Source organism: Chelonoidis abingdonii, chromosome 6 (assembly GCF_003597395.2).
Source record: "Chelonoidis abingdonii isolate Lonesome George chromosome 6, CheloAbing_2.0, whole genome shotgun sequence".
NCBI lineage: Eukaryota > Metazoa > Chordata > Testudines > Testudinidae > Chelonoidis > Chelonoidis abingdonii.
The window spans coordinates 70,361,388-70,385,801 of NC_133774.1; the positions used below are offsets into that span (position 1 = coordinate 70,361,388).

General features: G+C 39.4%; 1 protein-coding gene across 11 annotated transcripts in view; it reads left to right on the plus strand.

Annotated features, from left to right (window-relative positions):
* Positions 1-24,414, plus strand: part of FER (FER tyrosine kinase) — a 438,602-nt gene that overhangs the window by 148,204 nt on the left and 265,984 nt on the right. For 9 of the 11 annotated variants that reach the window (XM_075067143.1, XM_032762616.2, XM_032762614.2 and 6 more), the window contains 2 exons: positions 12,095-12,187; positions 23,751-23,954. In XM_075067143.1, the coding sequence (XP_074923244.1) occupies positions 12,095-12,187; positions 23,751-23,954 (297 nt within the window). Of the gene's footprint in view, positions 1-6,401; positions 6,429-12,094; positions 12,188-23,750; positions 23,955-24,414 lie in introns of those variants that run through there. The other 2 variants (XR_012656117.1, XM_032762623.2) reach the window with 2 other exon arrangements.

The window sequence follows — 24,414 nt, forward strand, 5'->3', positions numbered from 1 at the left end:
CTCCCTCAAGATTTGAAAGTATCCTGTCCCCTGATTGGTTCTCTGGTCAGGTGACAGCCAGGCTTACTGAACTTGTTAACCCTTTACAGGCAAAAGAGATATAAAGTACTTCTGTTTTATTAACTCCTACTATCTGTTTATGACATCATCACAGACAGGTCCAAAGGCATAGCGATTTCAGCTCAAAGACTCTCTAAATGGGTCATGAACAGTTTCAAACTCTGTTACCGGATTCAATTTAGCACCTCCATCTGCAGTCTGCACACATTCTTTGAGATTGGTTTCTTCATCTGTCGCCTTCTCCAAGGGTATGCCTGTATTAGAAACCTGCAAAGCAGCTACCTGGGCATCAGCACATACCTTTGCAGAACACTATGCCATCCTTCAGGACTCTGCTACAAATGCCAGATTCAGTGCCACGGTACCATCATTCAAAACAGACTTGACTCCAAAACCTCAGTAGAGCCCCATAGGGATGCTGTTAGAAGAAGCTGTTACTCACCTTGTGTAGTAATGATGGTTCTTCAAGATGTCTTTCCCTATGGGTGCTCCACGGCCCACCCTTCTCCCCTCTATTTCAGAGTTCTCATCATAGCTCTGCAGTAGAGAAGGAACTGAGAAGGGTTTGCTCACATAGCATTGATTAGCCCTGTGGCAGAGCACGAGAAGGGAGGCAATGCTGCACGGGATGAATGGACACTACTACCAAAGTTCTTAGATCAGCAGTGCAAGGATGCAAACACATTTAGAGTGGTGCACCTATGAAGGGGACACATCTTGAAAAACCATCATTACTGCACAAGGTAACTGCTTCTTCCACAGTATAAAGGTGTATAGTACAATACGCAGACTTGCTCTATAACTATTTGTAGCAGTTAAGATCAGTTGGGAGTCACTTGCTAATGGAGGTCGGGGATTTAATTCATGGATTTCTTAGGTTGAAGGCTCTTGGTTTTCGAATTCATTATACTTGGTGGTCTGCCAGGACTTGAGTGTAGCAAACTTGAGAGCATGATGCAAGACATCTTAATTTGGTTTAGTTTTTGTCCCTCCCTTTTTTTTTCTTCTGACAAAATGATATCATAGCTGCTGATATTTTTGGAGATTGCACAGTGCTTCTATAATGTTGCCCACTATGGTCAGTTTTATATAATGAATGATTTTTCATTTTATTACTAGAAAGTTCTACAGACACTGTTAATCATAATAATAAATTAATTAATTAAACAGCCTGAAAGTAGTATAAGTAGAACTAGAACTGCATTTGAGGAGTTTAGGAGTCAACTTTTATTTTTATTTGATTTTTAAGAAGTTAATTGAGGCTAGATTCTTCAACTCTCACTGACATTCCGTAGTACCTAGCACAAACAGTCCCACTGACTTTAATAGGACTGCTCAAGTAAATATGTGCTCATTAATATAGGGGTTGTAGAAATATGCCCACCATTGTTAGGTGCCCACTTCATGATCTGAGGCAAGACTTCTGTGTTGTGAGTAGGAAATAAAATGCAGTGTGTCAAAGGGGCGGTAAATGGAAGCCATGTTCTATTGTAGATTTATTTTGATTACCTATTATTCTACAGAGATGGAACCAAATAAAAAGGAGCATTCTCAGAATATCACTAATATATGATATGATGTTTACATATGACCAGTAACCCATTTCTTACTATACGTTCCCAGGAATTTCATTACTAGTATTGTACACTTCAGCAAAGGAAAAATTGTCGTCAACATATATATGAATCAATGTAGTCTGAAAAATATTCCCCAAAAATGAAGGCTTCGATACTTAAAATGACACCTGTGCCAGTGGATTTTTCTGCTCCCAGTCTCCTCCTTCCCTTCACCACATGCACTAGAACCACATTGGTTTGGCTGCAGGATGGGTCTTATTAGGCTACGGAGGAGGGGCAGGATTTGCAGCTGAATTTCCACCAACCAGGAAAACTGCCATTCTGAAGTTAGTTTTATATTTGTCAATGCCTTTGCTTTGGGTGTTACCGTACCTCTAGCCTATAGGGTGCATTTATCTTGGTATTTTTGTTAAGAATTACAGTTTGTTTATTACTAAGGGGTTATGTTCTTGGCCTGTGCTGGTATGGAAGACTGTATTTCTTTGAAGTTTTGTTTTTAGTTTTCATTTTATTTTATTTTCTCCTACTTTCATTTCTCCAAGCTGTTGCCTGGGAATACAATACAATTCATCAATCTCATGCAATTTTTTTCTTTTTCCTTTTTTGTCATCTGATATCTTGAGCAGTACTTTCGTGATTTTTTCATATTCAGAATATCAAACCGTAATAAAATTTGCTTTGTTTTGTAATGTAGACTACTAAATAGACAAAAAAAATGTGACCCAAGAGAATTTAGAACTCTGTGTTCAAAATGTTACTTAAAAAAAAAAAGTAGATAGAAAACACAAGTGTTCCTAATCGTGTTAGACAGGTTTCCTTGCTTGGGTTTTAAGTGCTTAGAAGTAACTGCCATTATTATCTGCTTTAAAATATTGATTTAGATTTATACCCAAAAATGTATATAGGGAGATGTAGGGACTGGTTGGAATTTTCTGAAATTAGGTTAACGGTCTCTCCGACACTGCTTATGAGAAAGATACTATTAAGGGAGGGGAGGAGGGAGAGAGGGACTTCATTTCCTTTTGAAGATGAGCAGGCAAACCTATTCCCACTGCATAGATGTTTTTGTATCTGCAAAAATATAACCAGTCTCATACAGTATAAATTCAGTTTGTTGTAACTGAGCATGTCCAAAAGAAAAAGCATCACGTTCAGTTTTTGCATTATCTGTCTTCACGCATAGATGTATAGAGGAAATCATATGTATGATCAGAAAACTTTCTTCAAATGCGAACCATTAAGTTTTTTATATGACATATGTCAAGAAATTTCACTGATTTTTTTATGAACTATATGCTATTTTGATAGCATCATAATATTTAATTACACAGCCTGCAGCTCCAAGGGCTCTTGAGAGGGTGCTCCACATGTCTGCAACTGCTGCTCTTCCCGCTCCCTGCTACAGCCTAGAACATCCAACAGGGTATTTTATAATAATTATACAGTGGTCAAACTTAGAAAGTTTCTACTGATTTGAGAGAGATTTCCTTTACTTAAAATTCAGAATACTGGTATAACCAGAAATGTATCTCAAATTGGTACAAATGTTTAAGCGTACTCAATATGTAGTACAAAACTAAACTACTTTTAAAAAGCTTTGGATTTTCTGATTTTTTGTGTGTTCATGTTACAATCTTATGGTCCAGGACATCCATGTCCCAGTTCTAACTCTCTGCAGAAACCAGGCAAGTGATACATATCTCACTATCCCTGGCAAACAGAGCTGGATGTTGATGGTTTTCACAGGTCTCCCTAGTTCAGACAAATGGTTAGTGTTCAGATAGCTGTTGGCTTCATATATGGGGTAAGACTCATGCATATGGTGTTGTTTCAAAATGCAGCTGTCAATAAGAAATAATTTTTAAGAAGGAAGTACAAAAAGAAGTCAGTCAAATTCTCCAGATCCCCTTCTTCCTCCAGCTTTATCACTAGGAAGGAGAGCCTACAGAGTTTGACAACATAGAGCAATTTGAAAAATAACAATTTTTTCTGCCCATGAGAAGTTGGAAAAAGCGTGCAGAAGAGTCGCAGCCATGACTGAAAACCAGTGTGAAAAAGAAGATAAAAAAACAAAACAAAGAAAACACATGAAGGCTCTATACTCACAACAGCAACATGCAGAAGAGGGTACAAACAAAATGCAGAAGCATATATTTGTACATCTCACCAGCCCAGAGAGCCACAAACTGCTAGGAGAATGTGAGGGATCCTCCAGAGAAGAGAGGCAATTATTTTTATGTTCTGTCTTCAGTTTTCTTGTCCTTTTCCTTGCTTTTTCCTCTCCTCTTTGTGTCTTCAGGCAGGAGAGAGGCATAAGGAGGGTAAAAGTAAGAGAGCTGAGGTGAAACTTTCATGCTTTTGAGATAAGGAGGAAAGAAAACTGGAGGGAGGAGTCTGGTTGAAGTTTATACAATTGCAAACAGTGTCAGGACTCCATGTTTCCCAGCTGGTGGCACCATAACACTGTCAGTTCTATACTCCACCTTTGTGGAAGATTGTCCCTGGGGTAGAAAGCCCCAATAGCATAAACTTGCAGGAGTTGAGAGCAGTGAGACTAATGCTGCTGGAATTAGAAATTTATCTCTAAAACAAGCACCTCTTAGGTTAGTTGGAAAACCACAATCTTACATTACAAGAAGGGAAGAAGTCTTATCAAAATAAAGTTATGAAGTTTCTATTCTGCACAGACCTTCCTCTAGCAAACTTTAATCCAGTGTACAGAGTTAAGAATTTCTGCAGTTTTGAAAGTAGGTGTCTGGTGGATGGAAAAGTCCCAGCATAGCCTCAAAACCCCTGTTACCAGTTTATACTATCTCAGAAATCTGAAGAAGTTAACATATTGACTTATATTGAAAGGAATGGATGGAAAGTTTGATCAGTTTCAGAAGAGAAAATATCAGGTGACACAGTTGTAATTTTTTACGTTGTAGGCTCTCGTGCTACTGCTATTACAAAAAGCCATTTTTAAACAATTACTGTCTTAGCAGTACACTCAGAAATGCTGTGTTAATCACAAAGTGTATTTCAGATGCATTTCAGTGTTCTTATTGTACACTATGATTTGTCTTTCTCACCATGCAAACTTTGTGCAAAATAGTGGGGAGAGGGGTTATTGCAGTTATCCCTCTTAAATTATTTACTTTCAGCTGGAGTGCAATTACAAAAATAAATCAGTTAAAAATGCACATTCTCTGCACTAGTTTGGGGAAAAAGCAGTATGAATGTGTGCTAAGAAATTTTAAAAAAACTGAATTCATAGACCAATATCTGCAGCAAAATGTAGAATGTGAGGATTTTTTTGATTATGCCCTTATGCCAACTCAGCAGGCTTTTTCTTCTCTTTCAACTGATGGAGACAAGAAAAAGAAGCCACAACTGTGATGATGTTATTCTATACATGAGATTTATTGGCTGTGGGCTCTAGGAGGTTTTTGTAAAGTGGTGTGCAGCAGCTGAGGGAAAATAAAGGCTAGTTTACAAGAAATATTGCAGACTGCATAGCGATAGTCATACATTCCAAGGCCAGAAGGGACCACTGTGATCATCTAGTCCTGTGGTTATTAACCTGTGGTCTGTGGACTATGTCTAAAGAATCCGTGAAAGACTTAGACTGAAAACTGACTGAGCAGAATTCAACTATATGGGTACAGACAATAGATTTCAAAAGGGGTCTGCATCTCCATTTGAAATTTTTTAGGGATCTTCAAATTAAAAAATGTTGAGAACCACTGACCTATAGAGCCCTGTGTGGATACAAAATTTATATCTGCAGATGCGGATATCCACAAAGTTTTAGGGCTCTACCAGGACCTGCAGTGGCAAAAGCAGCAGATGTTGGGCCACCACGCACAGGAGCCAGTTCCTCTGGTGTGGCTGTTCTGCCCCAGCTCTGTCCACTGGGGCAGACAAGAGGCTCACTGGCAGTTTTCCCTGGTGATGCTGGTGTGTGCAAGTGGCTCCCACACTGCCAGACAGGAGAGAGACACTGTGGTGTGGAAGGGACTCGTGTCTGGGAGTATGAGAGCTGCTTTCACGCACTAGCCTCATCAGGGGCAGCTGCCAGTGAGCATGGTGCTGGCACCAGTGGACAGGGCTGAGGCAGAACAGCCATGCCAGGGGAACTGCCCAGGCTGCTGGCTCCTGTCATCAGTCGCCTGATATGCTGTTGCTTTCACTACTACTGTTCCTGGTAGAGCCCTGCAGCTCTGCCGATATCCGTTTTATATCCATGTATATAAATTTTGTATACGTTCAGAGGTCTACTAATCTAGTCCGATTTACTGTATAATAGAGGCCATAGAACTTCGCCAAAATAATTCCTAGAGCAAATATTTTAGAAAAACATCCGATGGTGCTCTAAAAATTGTTCCAATGGTTGATTATCCTCACCATTAAAGATTTACACCTTATTAGCAGTCTAAACTTGTTTAACTTCAAGTTCCAGTCATTGGATCATGTTATTTTTCCTGCTAGATTGAATATCTCGTTACTAAATATTTGTTGCACATGTAGATACATGAAAACTATAATCAAGTCACCCCGTAACCTTCTCTTTGTTAAGCTAAGTAGATTGAGCTCCTTGAATCTGTCACTATAAAACATGTTTTCTTATCTTTTATTCATTCTTGTAGTTCTTCTCTGAACCCTCTCCAGTTTATCAAATGTGAGAAAATGATCCGTTTTAAGTTTACATTTTAATATCTGTCCTATCTAATAGGAGTTTCATGCTCTGAAATGCATTGTTTCTTTGTGTTTCTTGTGTAGGTTCTCTGGTGATGTCAGGTTCTGAAGTCCAGATGTCATAGTCACTGACTGCTGTGCATCAGGCAGAGATCCTATAGGTCTCTGCTTCCGTTTTGACTTTTACATGTCATCATCTGTTTGCACTGAATCTGGTGTATTTAATACCCGTATGGAAACAAGATCAGGCCTCATCCAGGTCCTCAGCCAAAAAGAGTTTAGGACAAAGGGAAAGCCATTAGTGAAAGATAGAACCTTACTTGTAGCTTAATGTTGCCAGGGCTTTTCTAGTGGTTGTCTTTAGAAAATTTGCTGTAAGTGTAGAATTAAGACTGTATTTGAATTTATTTGTGGGAAACTCATCAGAATGCACATGTTCCCTGCAGTTTTTTCCCCTTTGTGATATGAGAAGCAGTCATTTAGCTCATGACTCATTTATCAGAAGAAGACACTTTATCGTGTCATTACCTGAGCTGCTTGAAATGGGCTGATCATCCCAAGCCCTGGCAAGCATGTAAGCAAAATTAAGTACCATAACCATGGTAATGCAGTGAGCATTTTTTTTAAAGTAGCCATTTAATTCATTCATATAGAATTGACCTGTTGTATTATCAGATTGTAACTTAAAATGACGTGCAGTATTCTGTAGACATGAGACTGGTAAAAGGAGTGAAATGTTTTATTTGTGAGTAACTGGGCACATGGTGAACAAGTGTTAGTTATATTGTTTTATAAGTTCCACATCTGTCTCGTGATTATTCTTATGATTATTTAACTTTCACCTCTTCTTTTTGGTGATATTCTGTTTTTATGCAGCTGTAGTGTAAACTATGGATACATTGCAGAATATTGTTGTAAAAGGAATAACTGTTTATTTTAACTAGCAAATAGAATAGGCATTGTCTACTGGCTGAATTGCAGTAGTACCTTAGTTTCCATAGTGGGTATACACTGTAGATCACTGGGTCTCAAACTTTTTTACTGGTTACCCCTTTCACATAGCAAGCCTTTGAGTGCAACCCCCCTTATAAATTAAAAAGACTTTTAAATATATTTAACACTATTATAAATGCTGAAGGCAAAGCGGGGTTGGGGTGGAGGTTGACAGCTCGTGACCCGCCATGTAATAACCTTGCTACCCACTGAGGGGTCGTGACCCCCAGTTTGAGAACCCCTGCTATAGATAATATTTACTTATTGGTAAGGATACAATTCAGTCATGGAGGTCATGGATTCGATGACTTTCCAGGACCTCCATGACTGTGTCTGCGACAGGGCAGGAGCAGGTCAGCCCCAGGGCTCCTGGAGAAGTTGCCACCAGAATAGCTGACTGTTGGCCAGTCCCAGGGCTGACAGAACAGCAGCCAGGTGGGCAGCCACCGCAACAGCTGACAGGCAGTCAGCCCTGGGGCCACCAAACCAGCGACTGGAGGGCAGCGACTGGAACATCTTTACTGGTGGTCAGTTGGAACAGATGACTGGCAGCCAGACCCAGGGCTGCAGGAGCAGCAGTTCTCGAGCTGCCAGAGCAGCAACTGGGGTTGGGTCATCCCCCTAGGGCTGGAGCAGCTGTGGTCAGCCTTTTCCACACAAGTAGTGGTGGGGCTGGAGCCGTTTCAAGCTCCAGCAGCACTGTTTGTTTGGCCACCCTTACCCCCACGGTATTTTTAGTAAAAGTCAGAAATAGGTCGTGGGCTTATGTGATTTTTTTTTTTGTTTTGTTTTGTTTTTTTGCCTGCAATCTGTTCCTGACTTTTACTAAAAATATCTGTGACAGAATCTTAACCTTGCTTACTGGTGTTACATTTTGCCGACCATTTAGAAAACTCTTTCAAGAAAAGCTGAAGTTGCGTAATTGTTTATGTATTTATTCATTTATTTCAAATTTTAACTTATACAGTTCCAAAGCTCTGAGACAACTTCAAAAAATCCCAATAGACCTGTTATCTCAAGATCCAATACATTGATATAATGCAATTTGATTTAAATTTCTCCAAAGAATCCCACGTATTCTGCTACCCAGCCCAACCTATCATCCCTGTTTAAGGGGCCAGAGAGAAAAGATGGACCATGACAAATTTTGGGGGGATATTACTGACATTGTGTGAGGATGCTATCATTGCTGAAGTTAGGGTTGCCTCACACTTTTGTTTACAAGCCTCTTATTTTAGCTGGTATTTTACTTTGCCAAATTCTAACACTTTGGGCTGAAATTTACCATGCTTGTTTTCTGTCTTAAATTGAATTCTTTTGAAAAAATTCAGCAATACCCAAACGATTCATATTGCTTAGATGGAAGAGCAAACTGCCTCTGGGATAGAAACTTGGTTCAGTAACTTGGCTGACCTAGCAGCTAAAGAGAGGGGTAATGTTTAAGGGAAGAAGGACTTCAGACAAATTTGAAAAAATTTGATCTAAATTTTTGGAGGCCTTTGATTAATTCCTGACAGATGGAAACTGAGGTGTGGCTCTGCTATTCCCTTTTTCTTTCCATTCTTTCCCTTTCCTTTACTTTTTTGTCCTTTTGTCCTTTTGGTTCTTCCTGTTTTTGGGGAAGAACCAAAACATTCAATATAATAAGAAAGAAAAGATAAATCAGAACAGCTTAGTTTTCTGGAGTGCAGATAAGGAAAAATCTTTGAAGTGCTGTAGTGCCTCTGCTCTGTGGTGCAAGAATGTGAAATTTGACAGTAGTTCTGGGAATAGGGAAGTTCCTTGTGGGCCTCATGAAAATACACTCAGATTTAGCCAGGTTTTAAACAACTACACTTTTCTATTAGCTTGTGATCTGTTAGAGTTTTTTATTGGCTCGGTTAACATTCCATCTGCACTGAGTATTCTCCTTGGCCCAACAGAGACTGAGCTGCAAACAGAACAAGTGCAGTTGCCATGCTGGCTTATGGAAGGAGCCAAGGAGAGACCATGAATTCTAGTTCGAGCTCTTGCACTGACTAGAATTCATATTTTTGTGCACTTCAGATTATTTCTTATTGAGCAAGGCCTAACCTTCAGAGGCAATCATTATCACTCCATCCATTTAACAGACAGGGTAACTGAAAGTTAGCACAAGAATGAGAACCCCTCCTCTAACATGTCAGATGTAAGCAACGTCCACAGCTGCGCAGCTCTTCATAATAAATGTGCCAAATCTGTGTGCTTGGCTGCTCTTTCTGTAACTGCTAGACCCCTATCAACAGTGGTCTGTGATGGGATGTTAGATGGGGTGGGATCTGAGTTACTACAGAGAAGTTTTTTCTTGGGTGCTGGCTGGTGAGTCTTGCCCAGATGCTCAGGGTTTAACTGATAGCCATATTTGGGGTTGGGAAGGAATTTTCCTCCAGGGCAGATTGGCAGAGGCCCTGGAGGGTTTTCGCCTTCCTCTGCAGCATGGGGCCCGGGTCACTTGCTGCAGGATTCTCTGCACCTAGAGGTCTTCAAACCATGATCTGAGGACTTCAATAACTCAGACATAGGTTAGGGGTTTGTTACAGGAGTGGGTGGGTGAGATTCTTTGGCCTGCATTGTGCAGGAGGTCAGAGTAGATGATCATACTGGTCCCTTCTGACCTTAAAGTCTATGAGTCTATAATACCAGAACCAATAAAAGAACCCAGGTTCCTGACTCCTGATTATAGGTGCCAAGCGGCTAGGGCTAAGTGGTACAGAGATAGGGTGACCAGATGTCCCAATTTTATAGGGACAGTCCAGATTTTGGGGGCTTTTTTGTATATAGGCACGTATTACCCCCCACCCCCATCCTGATTTTTTACACTTGCTATCTGGTTAGCCTATACAGAGGGCTCAGACCTCCACCTCCCAGCAAGTTTATCTACCTGCCAGTTCAGCAGTCGCTGGGTTGCCCCCATCCCTTGATGCACACACTCACCTTTGCAGGCAAAGGCAAAGCCTTGGCATGTGTCACACAATGCTGTGGTGAGCTCTTTGAGCCTCTTCCTAGTGACAAGAGGCAACAGTCTGGAGCAGGATGCATGGGCCCTCCGCCTATGATCTTGATGTTTCACTGTTGCCTAGTAAATAGTTGTGTGTGCAGCCAGCAAAGTGTGTATCACATCCCTCTCTAGTGGTTGGTCTATATAGATGATGATAACCTACTTCTGCTCATAGATGTAGTTCGGCTTTTATATTTGGGATCATGGGGCTTATTATTAATAATAGTAAGTATAGGCCTAACTTCTGGATTTACTGATTGTTAGTGATACTTAAATTACAGTGTACTTAATGAGTGAATTAGGGGTGGAGATGGTGCTCCCTCCCCGAGCCCCGCTGTGTGGGGCTGGCCCGAGCCACCTGGTATTGCTGCTTGCTGCCCTGAATGTTCCTCTGTATCCCCAAGGTGGGCACACCCCACAGTTTGAAAACATCTGATAAATAGTTTTGGGGGGGGGACAGTGCCTTCTGTATTCTCCCCCCATGTCCCCAAATCTCAATCCATGCTTCTGCTATCATTTACTCCTTTAGCTCAAGTGATGGAGTCTGTGTTGAGATTTAAAGTTCCTAGATTCAGACTCTGCTGATGTGCTGATTAGTATGGTTCTATATGTTGGAATTTCTGTTTTTCCAGTTTTCTTTTAAAAGACTTGGGGGGTGGGGGGTTGGTATAAAGTTTCCTACCTTAAAAAATATTAAAGTTGAAAAGTCAAACACTCAGAAATTAGGAAATGCCAGCATTAAAACAGTCCATGTTATCTTAATTGGGTCCCCTTCTGCATATGCATTATAATGCATCTTTAGTTACATTACAGCATACTACTTGTTCTACAGCAGGGGGTACGCAGAAATCTTCCAGGGTGTACATCAGCTCATTTAGATATTTGCCTAGTTTTACAACAGGCTACATAAAAAGCAATAGCAAACTAAAATTTCATACAATTGCTTGAGTATACTGCTCTATATATACTGTGAAATGTAAGTACAATATTTATATTCCAGTTGATTTATTTTATAATTATATGGTAAAAATGAAAGTCAGCAATTTTTCAGCAATAGTATGCTGTAATACTTGTGTATTTTTATGTCTGATTTTGTAATCAAGTAATTTTTAAGTGAGGTGAAACTTGAGGTACACAAGACAAATCAGACTCCTGATCTGGAAAGGCTGAGAGCCACTTTTCTACAGGACTCATACTTTATTTAGTGTACTGGATGGACACTCTCCACCCATTTCCCACATCACCCTCCTCCATTTGTCACTTTTTCTTCCTGTTTTTGATATCTATTCCACACCTTTGTTCTGTGTGCACCTCAGGCTCCACTAAGTGGTGTACAGAGCAGAAAGGGATAATAAAGGAAGGTAAAAATTGAGTTAGATATATACAAAAAAGCTACTTACAGAGTTTGGTGTTCTACTCTTTAAAAAAAAACAAAACTTGTCCTATTCAAAAATAACCTATCCTAGGGCAACTGAAGAAATATGTGAGACCTGACTGTACTATTACAGAATTTCAGATCTGTTAGATGGTTGACAGTAATTTTATTTTTAAATAATTACTCAAAACTTCTGTATTTAACATTATACAATTTGGGCTAGCTCCTCAGCTGATATAAATTGGCATAACTCTGAAGTTTGTGCAGCTATGCTAGTTTATCAGTTTATATACAACTAAAACAGGAAAAGTACATCAGATTATAAATACTCAGAAATCTGTGTTGTGTAGTTTATTTTTATTGCTGATATTCTTTTTTTCCCTCCCAACCTAGGATAAGAAGGATAAGGTGTCCAGGTTTGATACTATTCGTCACTCCATCGCTGGAATGATAAGATCTCCAAAATCCATGCTGGGCTCTTCATCAGTAAGTAGTATTGACAATGGGGTGTTACATTGTCCTGCTTTTTGCAGCCTAGATAGCATTCTTTTTAACAGTACAACACACTTCAACTTACATGTAAAATATTATATTAAAATAGCATTAGAAAATCCTAAATTCTGACTGGTGAGTAGACATGATAATACCATGAAATCAGTATGAGTTAGAACTATTTTTATTCAGTGCACTCTAGCAAAATATGTATCAAATGTCTCTTCCATTGCTCCGGGGTCATTGTCATACCAGAAGAAGTTCATTTTAGTAAAGCATTAATTTATTGACTGATTGACAGTGACTGATTGTGGTATTCTTTGGTGAATCTGGTGGTATAGTGCATCCTTTACATGCCACCTCAATGCATTTACGCCGCTTACTAAAAACAGTTCTTAGGAATATTGATGCATGAAGGAGTTCTTTGACTTACGCGCTGATTTTTGAGGCACCCTTTGGGATATCTGGTGTTCTAGTGCCTGATCCACAGTCCATTTAAGCCAATGGGTGTCTTTGCATTTATTTAAATAGGCTTTGAAGCAGGCCAGTAAGCAACAAAGGAAGTCTTTTGAGACCCGGATGCATTAAGACAGTTTAAAAAAATAAAAATAAGAGGAGGAAAAGAAAAACAAGTTGTGTGATGCTTGCCGGTGTATTTTGAAGCATATACTAAAAAACTTAGAGAAAATGCTGAATTACAAACATTTCACTTAGATATCCACCTTTATTTTAAAAACATTTCCCTTCCAAAACTTAGCTGAATGCTCACATCTGACGAAGGGCAAGTTATTGCTCTAAAAACTCGAAGAAGGCCCAAACAAACCTCACTAGGACTTCCAAAAAAATTCATCTTTTGGGTGAGGTCCGTCACCTGAAGTTCAGCCCAAAAGGAAATTTCTTGAGAAAGAGGGGTGTGGTATGAATGGGCCTTCTCAATAGTCGGTATTGCATTACTACCAAGCAACCACGTAAGATGTATTTTAGCTAAAAATAATTGAAATAGATGTGTGGGAGAGGGAAAAAATATCTATATGTATTTGAAGAGTATAAATCGTAGTAAAAAGGAGGAATTATGTAGGGTGGTCCAAACAAGGCTATAAATAGCAGTAATGGGATGATATTAAGAAAGGGAAATTTTAGGCTCAATAGTAGAAAAAAATCCTTGAGAGTGAGGGCTAGTCTACATTAGAATCGGCACAGCTGCACTGCTATAGTGCATCTGGTGAAGATGCTTTATGTTGGCGGGACACAGTTTTTCTGCCACCATGGCGTTGGCCACACCAGTGCTTAGGTCGGTGTATGTTACCTCGCTCAGGGGGGGATGTCTTAGTCACACCCCTGGGTGACATAAATTATGCCAACATAATCTGTAGTGTTGACAAGTTGCATTGCTTGAACATCTAAAGCTGTACTGGACCAGAACTGCACTTAAAGAGAACAAATCTTTACAAAAAAGAGATGAAGTATGTACATTCTATGATCATGTTTTTAAGATATAGAGATGTTGAAATTGGTATAACAATACAATATTTTTCATATGTTCATAATTACAGTAAGATACTCTGGAGAATGTGTGTTGCCCTCCAGCCTTTCTATAGATATTCCATTGCCTTTGCCTCATTCGTATCAGTGTAATTCAATACAACTTTATTTTTTATGACATGATCCATAAAAAGTGTATCCCAAACCATTTTAGAGAATGAAATAATAAATAAAAAGGAAGAGAGAGAAACTAAGATTCTAAATGCATTTTGAAATGAAATATAGGCCTGGTCTACACTACGCGTTTAAACTGGATTTAGCAGCGTTAAACCAATTTAACCCTGCACCCATCCACACAACGATGCCCTTTATATCGAAATAAAGGGCTCTTTAAAACTATTTTCTGTACTCCCCCCGACGGAGGGAGTAGCGGCTGAAATCAGCGGTTATGCCATGTCGGATTCGATGAGCTGTGGCCGCAAGTCGACGGGTTAGTTGCCTCCGGGCAGTTAATCCCACACGGCACCATTGTGAACCATTACTGGGAAAGCGATCTGAACTCGGATGCACAGCCGGTAACAGGGGGAATAGCCGCGAAACTTTTTTTGAATTTCATTTCTGTTTGCTCCAGCATGGAGCTCTGATCAGCATGGGTAGCCCATGCATCCCAAACCAAAAAAACTCCAGCAGGGCCCGTACGGAGATACTGTGATCTGACATTGCCTGTAGGGGAGACAAATCTGTTCTATTATCACAGCTTTCGTGACAGAAGAACGAAATGACAAAGCATTTGAACAAATCTCCAAGGCTAAAGATAGACAGAGCCACATCAACAGTTACGTGGTAAGCGATATTGGAAAGCCTAAGAGAATCGCATGGAATCGTCAGGGAAGGGAGGGAGGGGGGTACTGAGATCGAGCCTATCCCATTAGTCCCCTCAGTCTCCAAAAAAGCATTTGCATTCTTGGCTGACTGCCATATGCCCTGAGGGTAAAAACATTTCCCGGGTGTTCGTATATGTCGTCAATTTACACACCCCTCTCCGCCCAAAAGAGAAGAAGGGAAAACTAAACATTCTCCCTTTTTTCCTCAGTGTCACGCCTACAGTCTACTGATGCTGCCTGGGTATGATGGGGTGCGCAGAGGTGCTGAACACCAGCATCGCCCTTCCCCGTGCGTAGACGGTACAATATGACTTGCTATACATCGTCATCTCAGCCGTGAGTGCTCCTGACTGCCCGGAAAGAAGGGAATACTCCCGGGTCATTCCTGGAGATGGTACAGAAACGACTGTGAACCGTTTCATCATAGCAAGCTGAGGCTCCATCAGCCCCTCCCTCTTCATGTCTAAAGAAAAGATTCTGTATTTCCTGGACTATCATAGCAGCGGAGGCTGGGCTCCTCCCCCCCGCCAACACTGTAATGTCCTGCCTGGACTATCATAGCCGCTGGAGGCTTCTCCCCTTCATTTTGTCTCACTAAAAAGTCAAATGTTTCTTATTCCTGCATTTTTTTACGTTCATCACACAAATGGGGAACATGCAATGGTAGCCCAGAAGGGTTGGGGAGGAGGAAATCAATGGGGTGGGTGTTTGTAGGGACAGCCCTAGAATGGCATGCAGCTCATCATTTCTGCGGGATCTCTGGGGTTCTGACATGGACCGGCTCTGCTGTCTGGTTCTCTAGTACACTTGCCCCATATTCTAGGCAGGACTGACTCTATTTTTAGACAAAACATGAAGAAGGGAATGACCCGGGGAGTCATTCCCATTTTTGTCCATGCACTCCCGGCCGACCTCAACGAGACCAGCCAGGAGCACCCATGACAGCAGCAGTTGGTGCAGAACAACTGATAACCGTCATCTCTTCGCCAGTTTACAATGGCATGGCAGACGGTGCAATAGGGATGGTAACCGTCTCTGCTACCTTCAAATGCAAATGAATGCTTCTGTGTAGCACTGCAGTACGGTGTCTGTCAGCAGCATCCAGTACACATACAGTGACAAAAGGCAAAATGGGCTCCATGGTTGCCATGCTATGGCATCTGCCAGGGCAATCCAGGGAAAAGGGCGCAAAATGATTGTCTGCTGTTGCTTTCATGGAGGAAGAATTGAGTGTGACAGCATTTACCCAGAATCACCCGCCACGCTGTTTTTGCATTGGGATCTCAACCCAGAGTTCCAGTGGGCAGGGGAGACTGCGGGAACTATGGGATAGCTACGGGATAGCTACCCACGGTGCAACGCTCCGGAAATCGATGCTAGCCTCGGTAGATGGATGCACATGGCCGAATTAATGTGCTTAGTGTGGCCGCGTGCATTCGACTTTATACAATCTGTTTTACAAAACCGGTTTATATAAAATTGGAATAATCCCATAGTATAGACATACCCTGAGAGTGAAACCTGTCTCTATTGAAGTTAACGGCAAAACTTCTATTGGGTTCAGAGGAATCAGGATTTAACAAGAGAACCTGTGGACTTGATTCTGATCTTTATCAGTATAAATCAGGAGTAACTATGTTGAATTATGTTGGTGTAAGTGAGATCAAAATGAGGCCCATGAAGGCAGGGAGGTACAGGAAGTCAGTTCCAAATTGCTGGAGCTGCAGAGAAGGCTCTTGTGCCAATTAGTCATAATATTGTATGGACAGAGAAGAGGATGCTTGATGAGTGAGTGAGTAGGGAGAGGAGTAGAGAAGGGCAGGTCTATGAAGAACCTTAACAAAATTCCAGAGAAGGGCAATATCCTAGTATATGTTCTGTATCTCATTACATAAGTGTCCTACTAAATTAGAACATATCACCCATTCACTTGCACTCTTTAAGTATTTTTGTCATGTGTTGTGGTGAGTTCATGATGTAATGTAACCTTTTAGTAATGGTTACCATATATATGCATGGGTACAGTTTCCTTTTTGATTTTGTATCTAACTGCCACAGTAACTAGCTACGGGCCATTAATCTTTTTCTTGCTGCCCTTTATGTGGCACTGCTTCTTGACGTGAAGATTAACTGTTAGAATATTGGCATTTCAAACTCGCTGTGCATTTTTCCAAGTATTCCAGGTATATTACGAATCAGTCAAATATATTATGGTATATAATATGCCAGATGTATTATACAACAATATAATATTATTCTTTTAAACTAAAAAGCCATACAAATATTTTTAAATAACGTGCATAAATAATAAAGCATGTAGAAGTAAAATTTGAAGAACATTGGTGTTGATTCCATTACAGAATATATCTCCAGTTAAAATATCATTTTAACTGCTTGCTTTCCAAATATACATTTTCAATTTTTTGACAAGCTATAAGCAAAAACAAACAAACAAACAAAAAATCTTGGTTTAAATGCAGTATTATCATAATAATAAATATCCACAGTTAGTGAAAGGGAAATATAGTTACTGTCATGCATAACCGAAGAAAACCTTTTATTTTTTTTTAGTGCCTTCCGGAGAAAGTAGCAGAGAAACCTTGTACTTCCTCAAATACCCAGGAGTTTAGTAAAGCTCAGGTTAATTATCATGCATTTGTTAGTATTTACATGTCTTATAGTTCTCAAGGTCTTTATCCATATGGTTTGCCTAGTCTCCGATAGACAAGAGGAGGAGGGGATACAGGTGATTAAAAGTCTCTTATTTAATATTCTACTCTGAAGCCTTGAGGGATGCTTGGCTGAGCTTTCATCACAGAATGCTTGGGAATTGCTAGTAGTGCTGCTGCCATCAGAGAAAAGAAACAATACCATTTGGAATGAGACTCTGGGTGGTGATATTGCAAAGAGGCCAGAAAGCTGCTCGAAGTAGGCAAGTGAGGATTCTTTCAGCATGGGGTAACTCTTGGCTTGTGTGGAGATGGTGTATAAGCCCTTTGCAACTCTTTCCGATTTCCCCTGGCACAGCAGTATAGCAAGTATTTGGGGCTTTGGTCAGATTGTTCTGTATACCAGAAAACTAAGTCAATGTAATAGCCTCTTGGAGTTAGGATATGTCTACACTTCAGTTGGGAGGTGTGACTCGTAGCATAGGTAGACAGACTCCCGCTAGCATTGCTCAAATTAGCAAACTAAAATATCATTGTGGATGTTGCATGCCAACTTGAGAAGAGCTAGCACGAGTCTGTCTACCCGCACTGGGAATCACACCTCCCGGCTGCAGTGTAGACATATTCTTTTAATCCTAATGCACTTTAGAGAGCCTGAAGGCTTCTCCAAACTATGGTGAAGATACGAATGGTGGTATAGCCCCAGAATAGAGGAGCCAAAATCAACTTACTGGATACAGCTGAGGATTCAACTGTAGATCTGCTGCCATGGGCTGCTATCTGCTGGATAGCTCCCCTGCCATTTACTGTCATACAGACCACCTCTCCTGCCATTTGTAAGCACATAACAGTGACAACAACAATTGTTTCTTCAGTATTAGGCCTGGTCTACACTGGAGGTCGGGGGGGATCGACCTAAGATACGCAGCTTCAACTACGAGAATAGCATAGCTGAAGCCTATGTATCTTAGGTTGACTTACCTCGCATCCTCACGGCGCGGGGTCAACTGCTGCTGCTCTCCCATTGATTCCGCTTCCACCTCTCACCGTGATGGAGTACAGGAGTCAACGGCAGAGTGATTGGGGATCGATTTATTGCATGTACACTAGACGTGATATATCAATCCCTCATAGATCGATCACTACCCACCAATCTGGTGGATAATGTAGACGTACCTGTAGAAAAGCATTTAATGTCTTTTTCTTGTTGTTTTTAAAAGAATTTAACAGCTGGAAGAAAGGAGAGTCACCATTGTGTGACTAGGAAACTCTCTTATGAAACCAAAGCCAGAATTTCGCAGCTTTTCTGGTAAAGTGCTCTAGTACCTTTAGGAGATGGAAAAGAAAAGGATGAGGAAGGGATAGAGATGGAGTATGGGGGGAAAAATAGAGAGAGTGAAAGGAAAACAGAGAGAAAAGCTCAAAGCCCTATGAAGTAGGAAGAGTAAGGCAGATAAGATGGAAAGGGAAGAGCTAGAGACTCAAAAACAAATAAAATAAAAAGAAATCCCCGCGGACTTAATGGCTTTTGTCAGACCAAAACCAAGTCAGGAATCCATAAGTGGAAAGAGCACTTATATAATATAAAGTTCAATGATCTGAGGTAGGAAAACAAAAATTAGTAGGTAAACCCTTACTTCTCACATTTTAACCCTGTTCTTTAGTCCCTGATAGGACACTGTCCTATTTGGACCAGTATGTGAATGAACTGTACCTTGAAATAGGCCCTGCTGCCCCTCAGATTCAATGCAATGTTTTTTTCCCCTGAGAAATTTTGTACTTTTTGCAGATATGACAGTTGTGATTATAGCAATGGTGTTTTCTGGTTTCTGACTGTTCGTTTTTTGTTTTTTTTAATGAACTTGGTAATAGAGTTTATACAATGGGTTGTTGTGCTTACCAAATTCAGCTATTTCTGGTTATAAAGTATTTTTCAAATTTTGTTTGTATCACTGTTATCTTACATTTTTGTGGTTTATGTACTTTTGCTTTAATATGTAATGTTTTGTAAAATGCTGTAGCTTCTTTGCATTTTTGGTTCCCTTGCCCTGAAGTAGCTATTGGATTCATATACCATATTGCCTTGCAAAAGAAATAGAAAATTACATTTGAATGTGTCTAATGGCAGTGTAAGAATTATGCTGTTTAGGTTAAGAAAAGTGCCAGAGGGAAAATTCTAAAAGGATCAACCTAAATTTATTTGTATCTTTTTACTAATCCAAGAGTATGTCATTCCCTGTCTCCAGGGGAGAACTAAAATATCGGCCTGGTAAAAAATATATAAATTTTCATTGCTTAAAGACCACAGAATAAAAGCAGTACAAGTTTCAGCTAATTAAATGTGAGAAAATAGAACAAATGTTCATTATTAAGTAATAGAGTATCATTGAGGTATGTGTGTGGGTGGCGGGTTGCCATGTTTATAAGAGCACACATTTATCAACAACCTTAATGTGGTGTTGCACTAAAAGTCAGGGAGTTAGGTTTTGGTTTTTTCAGAGACAGCTTGTTGCTCAGTCTCTTCACAGATAATGGGGTTGGGAAATCTTCATTTCTAAAAAAAAATGCCAGGTCAGAAAACTTTTGCTCTACATTTCAATAAGCAGCTGCTTGAGAGCCAATTTCACATGCTGCTGTTAGAGTAAAACTTATTTCAACTTCATATTAACTTCAGATGAAAGTGGAAAGGAGGGAAGGATCCACAAGGGAGAAAGAGGAGATTGGTCAACACATAAGGGGAGAGTGAAGGGGAATCTGAGGGAACCCCCCCCCCCAAAGCCCAAGATAAGGTATGGTGAACCACAGAAATCCCTGAAGGGAAGAGAGGAGAGAGAGAGAGGCAAAGAGAGAATAATACATAGAAATAAATTACTTCATTTTAATATGGATGATACATTTCAGTTTATTTCAAATACCATTTAATTTTATGGTGATTGTTAATTTGGTTAGTAAAAGAAACTTAGAAATTAAACCTTCCCATTTAAATATTTGAATTCCGCCATTAGATAAAGAAAGAGGGAGAGAAAAACTATATATGTCAGTCTCAGATACAGACAGAGACATCTTCATCTCTAAAAAACAAAAAAAAAAACAAAAAAAAAAACTGAGTCCTAGAATATGTATCCTACTTACAGTCTCTAATTTGTATTGTCGAGTAATTGAATGTTTCTTAGTCTTATTTTACAGTAACAACAAAGAGTCTTGTAGCACCTTAAAGACTAACAGATTTATTTGGGCATAAGCTTTCATGGGTAAAAAACCTCACTTCTTCAGATGCATGGTGTGAGCTTATGCCCAAATAAATCTGTTAGTCTTTAAAGTGCCGCCGGACTCCTTGTTTTTTGGGGGGATACAGACTAACACGGCTACATCCTGATATTTTACATTAAACATTGTAGAAGAAAAACAGATAGGAATTGTGAAATAGTGAAACAGAAATTACCTTCTTTAAAAGGGCAATATTTTATGTTTGAACTATTCATATTAAATCCTGCAAATTTTTTTTCTAACTCTAAAATGTAGTAGAAATCTAGTGTTTTAGAAATTAGTGATAAATTCATTTTGCAATTAATGTCAAAATGATTATACATCTTTCTTTGATACTCTTTCTTGGCAGTAACCATATTCCCCTAAATAGCAATTTTGAAGTGCAAATGATCATATATCCTATTTATTTGAAACATAGTACTTTAATTTATACAATACCATTATCAAGAGTGAGGGGGTTCATTCATGCAGAAGTTGTTGATTTGTATGTTATATAAATTATATATCATTTATTGATTTAGATTGCATTTATTTTCTGTGAAGAAATACTTAATTGATAATTCTTGCTTCAGCTAAAATGACCACAGAATGAATAAAAAACTATCATGTGAAATTTGAGAGAAACACCTGACAAAGCCTTCCCAATAAATTTTGAACTCAATTTAAACAGGTTTTCTAAAGTTATCTAAGTACAATGCAAGTTCTTGCTGGGGGGAGGGGGAGCTTAACCTGCTCCCATTTTCTTTCCACTAAATCTTCTCTATTTCAAAGAAGTACTCTTAGGGTATTTTATGCTGGGGACAGGTAATGATATGGTCATGGATATTGGTTCATACATGATGCAGGTTGGGAGTGAGAAACTTTTACCATCTGATGACTTGCTTGTTTGTGTTCTGTAAACTGAGCTGTGTGGCTTAGTCTGTTTCCTTCTTAATGAACTAGTGTCCACATTACGAAGTCCATCACAAATGACACCTTTTGTTGCACGTTTCAGCAGGAAGGCCATGAACTGATTATGTACTGAAACCTCCTTATCTTATACCACTAGAGAAGTTCTTTCCAGAGTAGCATTGAGGTGATGTGAGGAAGATTTTGTTGCCTTGACACTACCCTGCAGCTTTTCTGTGAACATTCAGTGAGGTCTCAATCTTTTGGGCTGTCAATCCCAGCATCTTTCACAAAACTGAACTAATTTAACCTTTTATAAGACATTTTTTCTTAGTAATTTGAAAAGTTTATTTTATATGTAGGTAATTTCAATGGAGAATATCTTTGGTATTATTGAATTTTAATAATGGAGAAATTTGATGTTGGGTTTTAACTGATGTTGAATGGAAATATTCAAAATTAGGAAGAAAATATGATATTCTGGGAGATATTGCTGTATTTTTCTTTGCTAATAGGTCCTTTACAAAAGAGTTGGGTGACAAATTAACCCTTGATTCACTAAAGGCTAGATTGTGTCACCCTTACTCATGCGGTAAGTGTAACAACCTGGCTACCTTCCCCTCTCTACAATCTCCAATCTCTTGTAAATGGACCTAATTGCTGGGTTCCACATCCTTCTAAACTGTCTGGGTAGAGACTAGTAATTGTTTCTAGCTCTGGATTGATAGGACATATTCCCAGACCTTCTGAGGATCTGTGACTGCAGCCGCCCTAGATCCCAAGATTAGTTCCTGAGCCTTTCAAGCCTTTTCAGGTGCACTTCCCTAGAACTCCACCTAGGTTGCGGGCATTCTGGACTTCTAGTTTAACCCTTTTTGGGACAACGTGGCAGGAAGGCAAGGGAACACGTGATTAACAAAGGACTTTATTGCTTAGCTGCAGAAACTTTACTCTAAGATTACTTTAAAATTGCAGATCTTTGACAACAACAAAAATTCCTGAGAGTGCACCCCTCCCATTTCTGATCTTGCCCCTTCTGTGAGTTTGATGTTTGTCAGCATTTCAGGCTGACAGAGTCCTTCTTGTTCACCCTCTGTCTCCAGCAAGATCTCTTTATATGTGAGGATGGTTGACATCCTGCACAGAGCAATACCCCCTCTGAAGTGGAGGTGCTCTCTCCTTCCCATATCCTCCACTGGGTTGATTCAGGCCCCTTCCCCTGTCTTCCGTGAAACCCTGTGTGTAGAAAAATCATTGTTCCATGCTCATGGGTCAGTAGTTCAGACTTTCAGAGTTGATAGCTCTAAATGACTCTCCATGATGGTCTTTCAACAAGGTGTCAGACACCTTTCCTGGGCAGGGCTTTCCTTGACAAGTTTAGACATATGTTCCACACATAAAACAAAATGAGGTTCCTAATTTAAAACAAACAGCCCACCTTGTAATAGCGAGCACTTGCATGATTTCATTGGGACTGCTTGTGTAAGTGCTCACCAACATGGAGTTGCACTGTCTAGCCCTAACAAATAGATTTGACCTGATTATTGAAAACTAGGCTTTTTTTGTAAAACCAACAACACCCTATTCTAGAATATATTAAATAAATAAATACATAAATTACAAAGATAAATATTAAAAAAGCTCAAGTCATACTCCAGTTGCATTCTATAAAAAATAATAATTATTGTATGGCTTACCTCAGAATTCGCAATTAAGTTCACAAGTACAATGAGGGTAGGCCTGTGTGTTCAATTTCAGTACAAATACTAAATTACTACTGTCTCTTCACCTGGCTGATGACGATGGTATCAAATGGCTGGGCACACTGCGCATATGCTGAGAGACTGCTAAATTGCTAGAAAACTTTGGTTCCTAATGCTGCTACTTGGTTATAGGCTTTTGTCGGGGTGTGGGTATAATAAAAATCAGTGCTTTTGAAAATTCCACCTATAATGTCTCATAAATTTCCTAATCTCTTTCTCATTGGGTAAGGGAATAATTCATTTCAAAGGTTAAGAGCATTTCAAGGAAGTTTGAGAGTGAGAAAGATAATTCAGCCAAGAAAGAGGTGGGTTTTTTTTAAAAGTAAAAATGAAATTACCTTGATAGTACTATTGATGTTCCTTTTGTCTGTATTTTCAGAAATCTGTACTGAGCTTTCATATATACATATGCCTCTATTTTTAAAAAAGCGTAGTTAAAAAAAGTTGTTCAGTTCACTTTGATTCTGAGAATAGGTGTATTAAATAGACAAATAGAGAGGAATGTGGAAGTGTTTATCACAGTCTATCATGAATTTCATGCAAAGAGAAAACATATAAAATGGGTTACAGTTTGCTAACTTCTTTTCCTTTATATTTTTTAAAGTTCTTTGATGTGATATCAACCAGCGAGAAACCTTTGGCTGAGCAAGATTGGTATCATGGTGCAATTCCACGAATAGAAGCCCAGGAGCTGTTAAAGCAGCAAGGAGACTTCCTGGTGCGAGAGAGCCACGGGAAACCTGGTGAATATGTCCTTTCTGTGTTTTCAGATGGACAACGGAGACACTTTATCATACAATATGCTGATGTACGTCTCTGATGTAGTACTGAATGTTTATTTCATGTCAGCCAGCTTGTATTTAACTGAAGAATTATTTCAGATAAGTAGTTCAGAATAAAATACATTATTTACTACGGATAAAACTAAGTGAGAAGGTTTACTATGAAGTAGGTTTTTAGCCTTCTCGTATGGAAAGGCCAGTATGAAATCTGTTAAAAAAATAAGGTAATCTCTGGTTTCCCATGTTGAGTTAGGTGCTGAAATTTTAAAAAACAATGTTAGTCAAATATTTTTAGGAATAAAAGAAAGGTGTGAAGTTATTGCATGGTTTTTCTTCCCTATTAGAAAGCAGAAAATTACTTCTATAAATGTAACTTCAGACATTTAAACTACTAATTTAAATGTATTATATATGTACAATTATTTTTTTGTTTCCCCCACTGCTTTTTTTTTATAGTTGGTGCTCAATAATGGTATGATAGCTCAG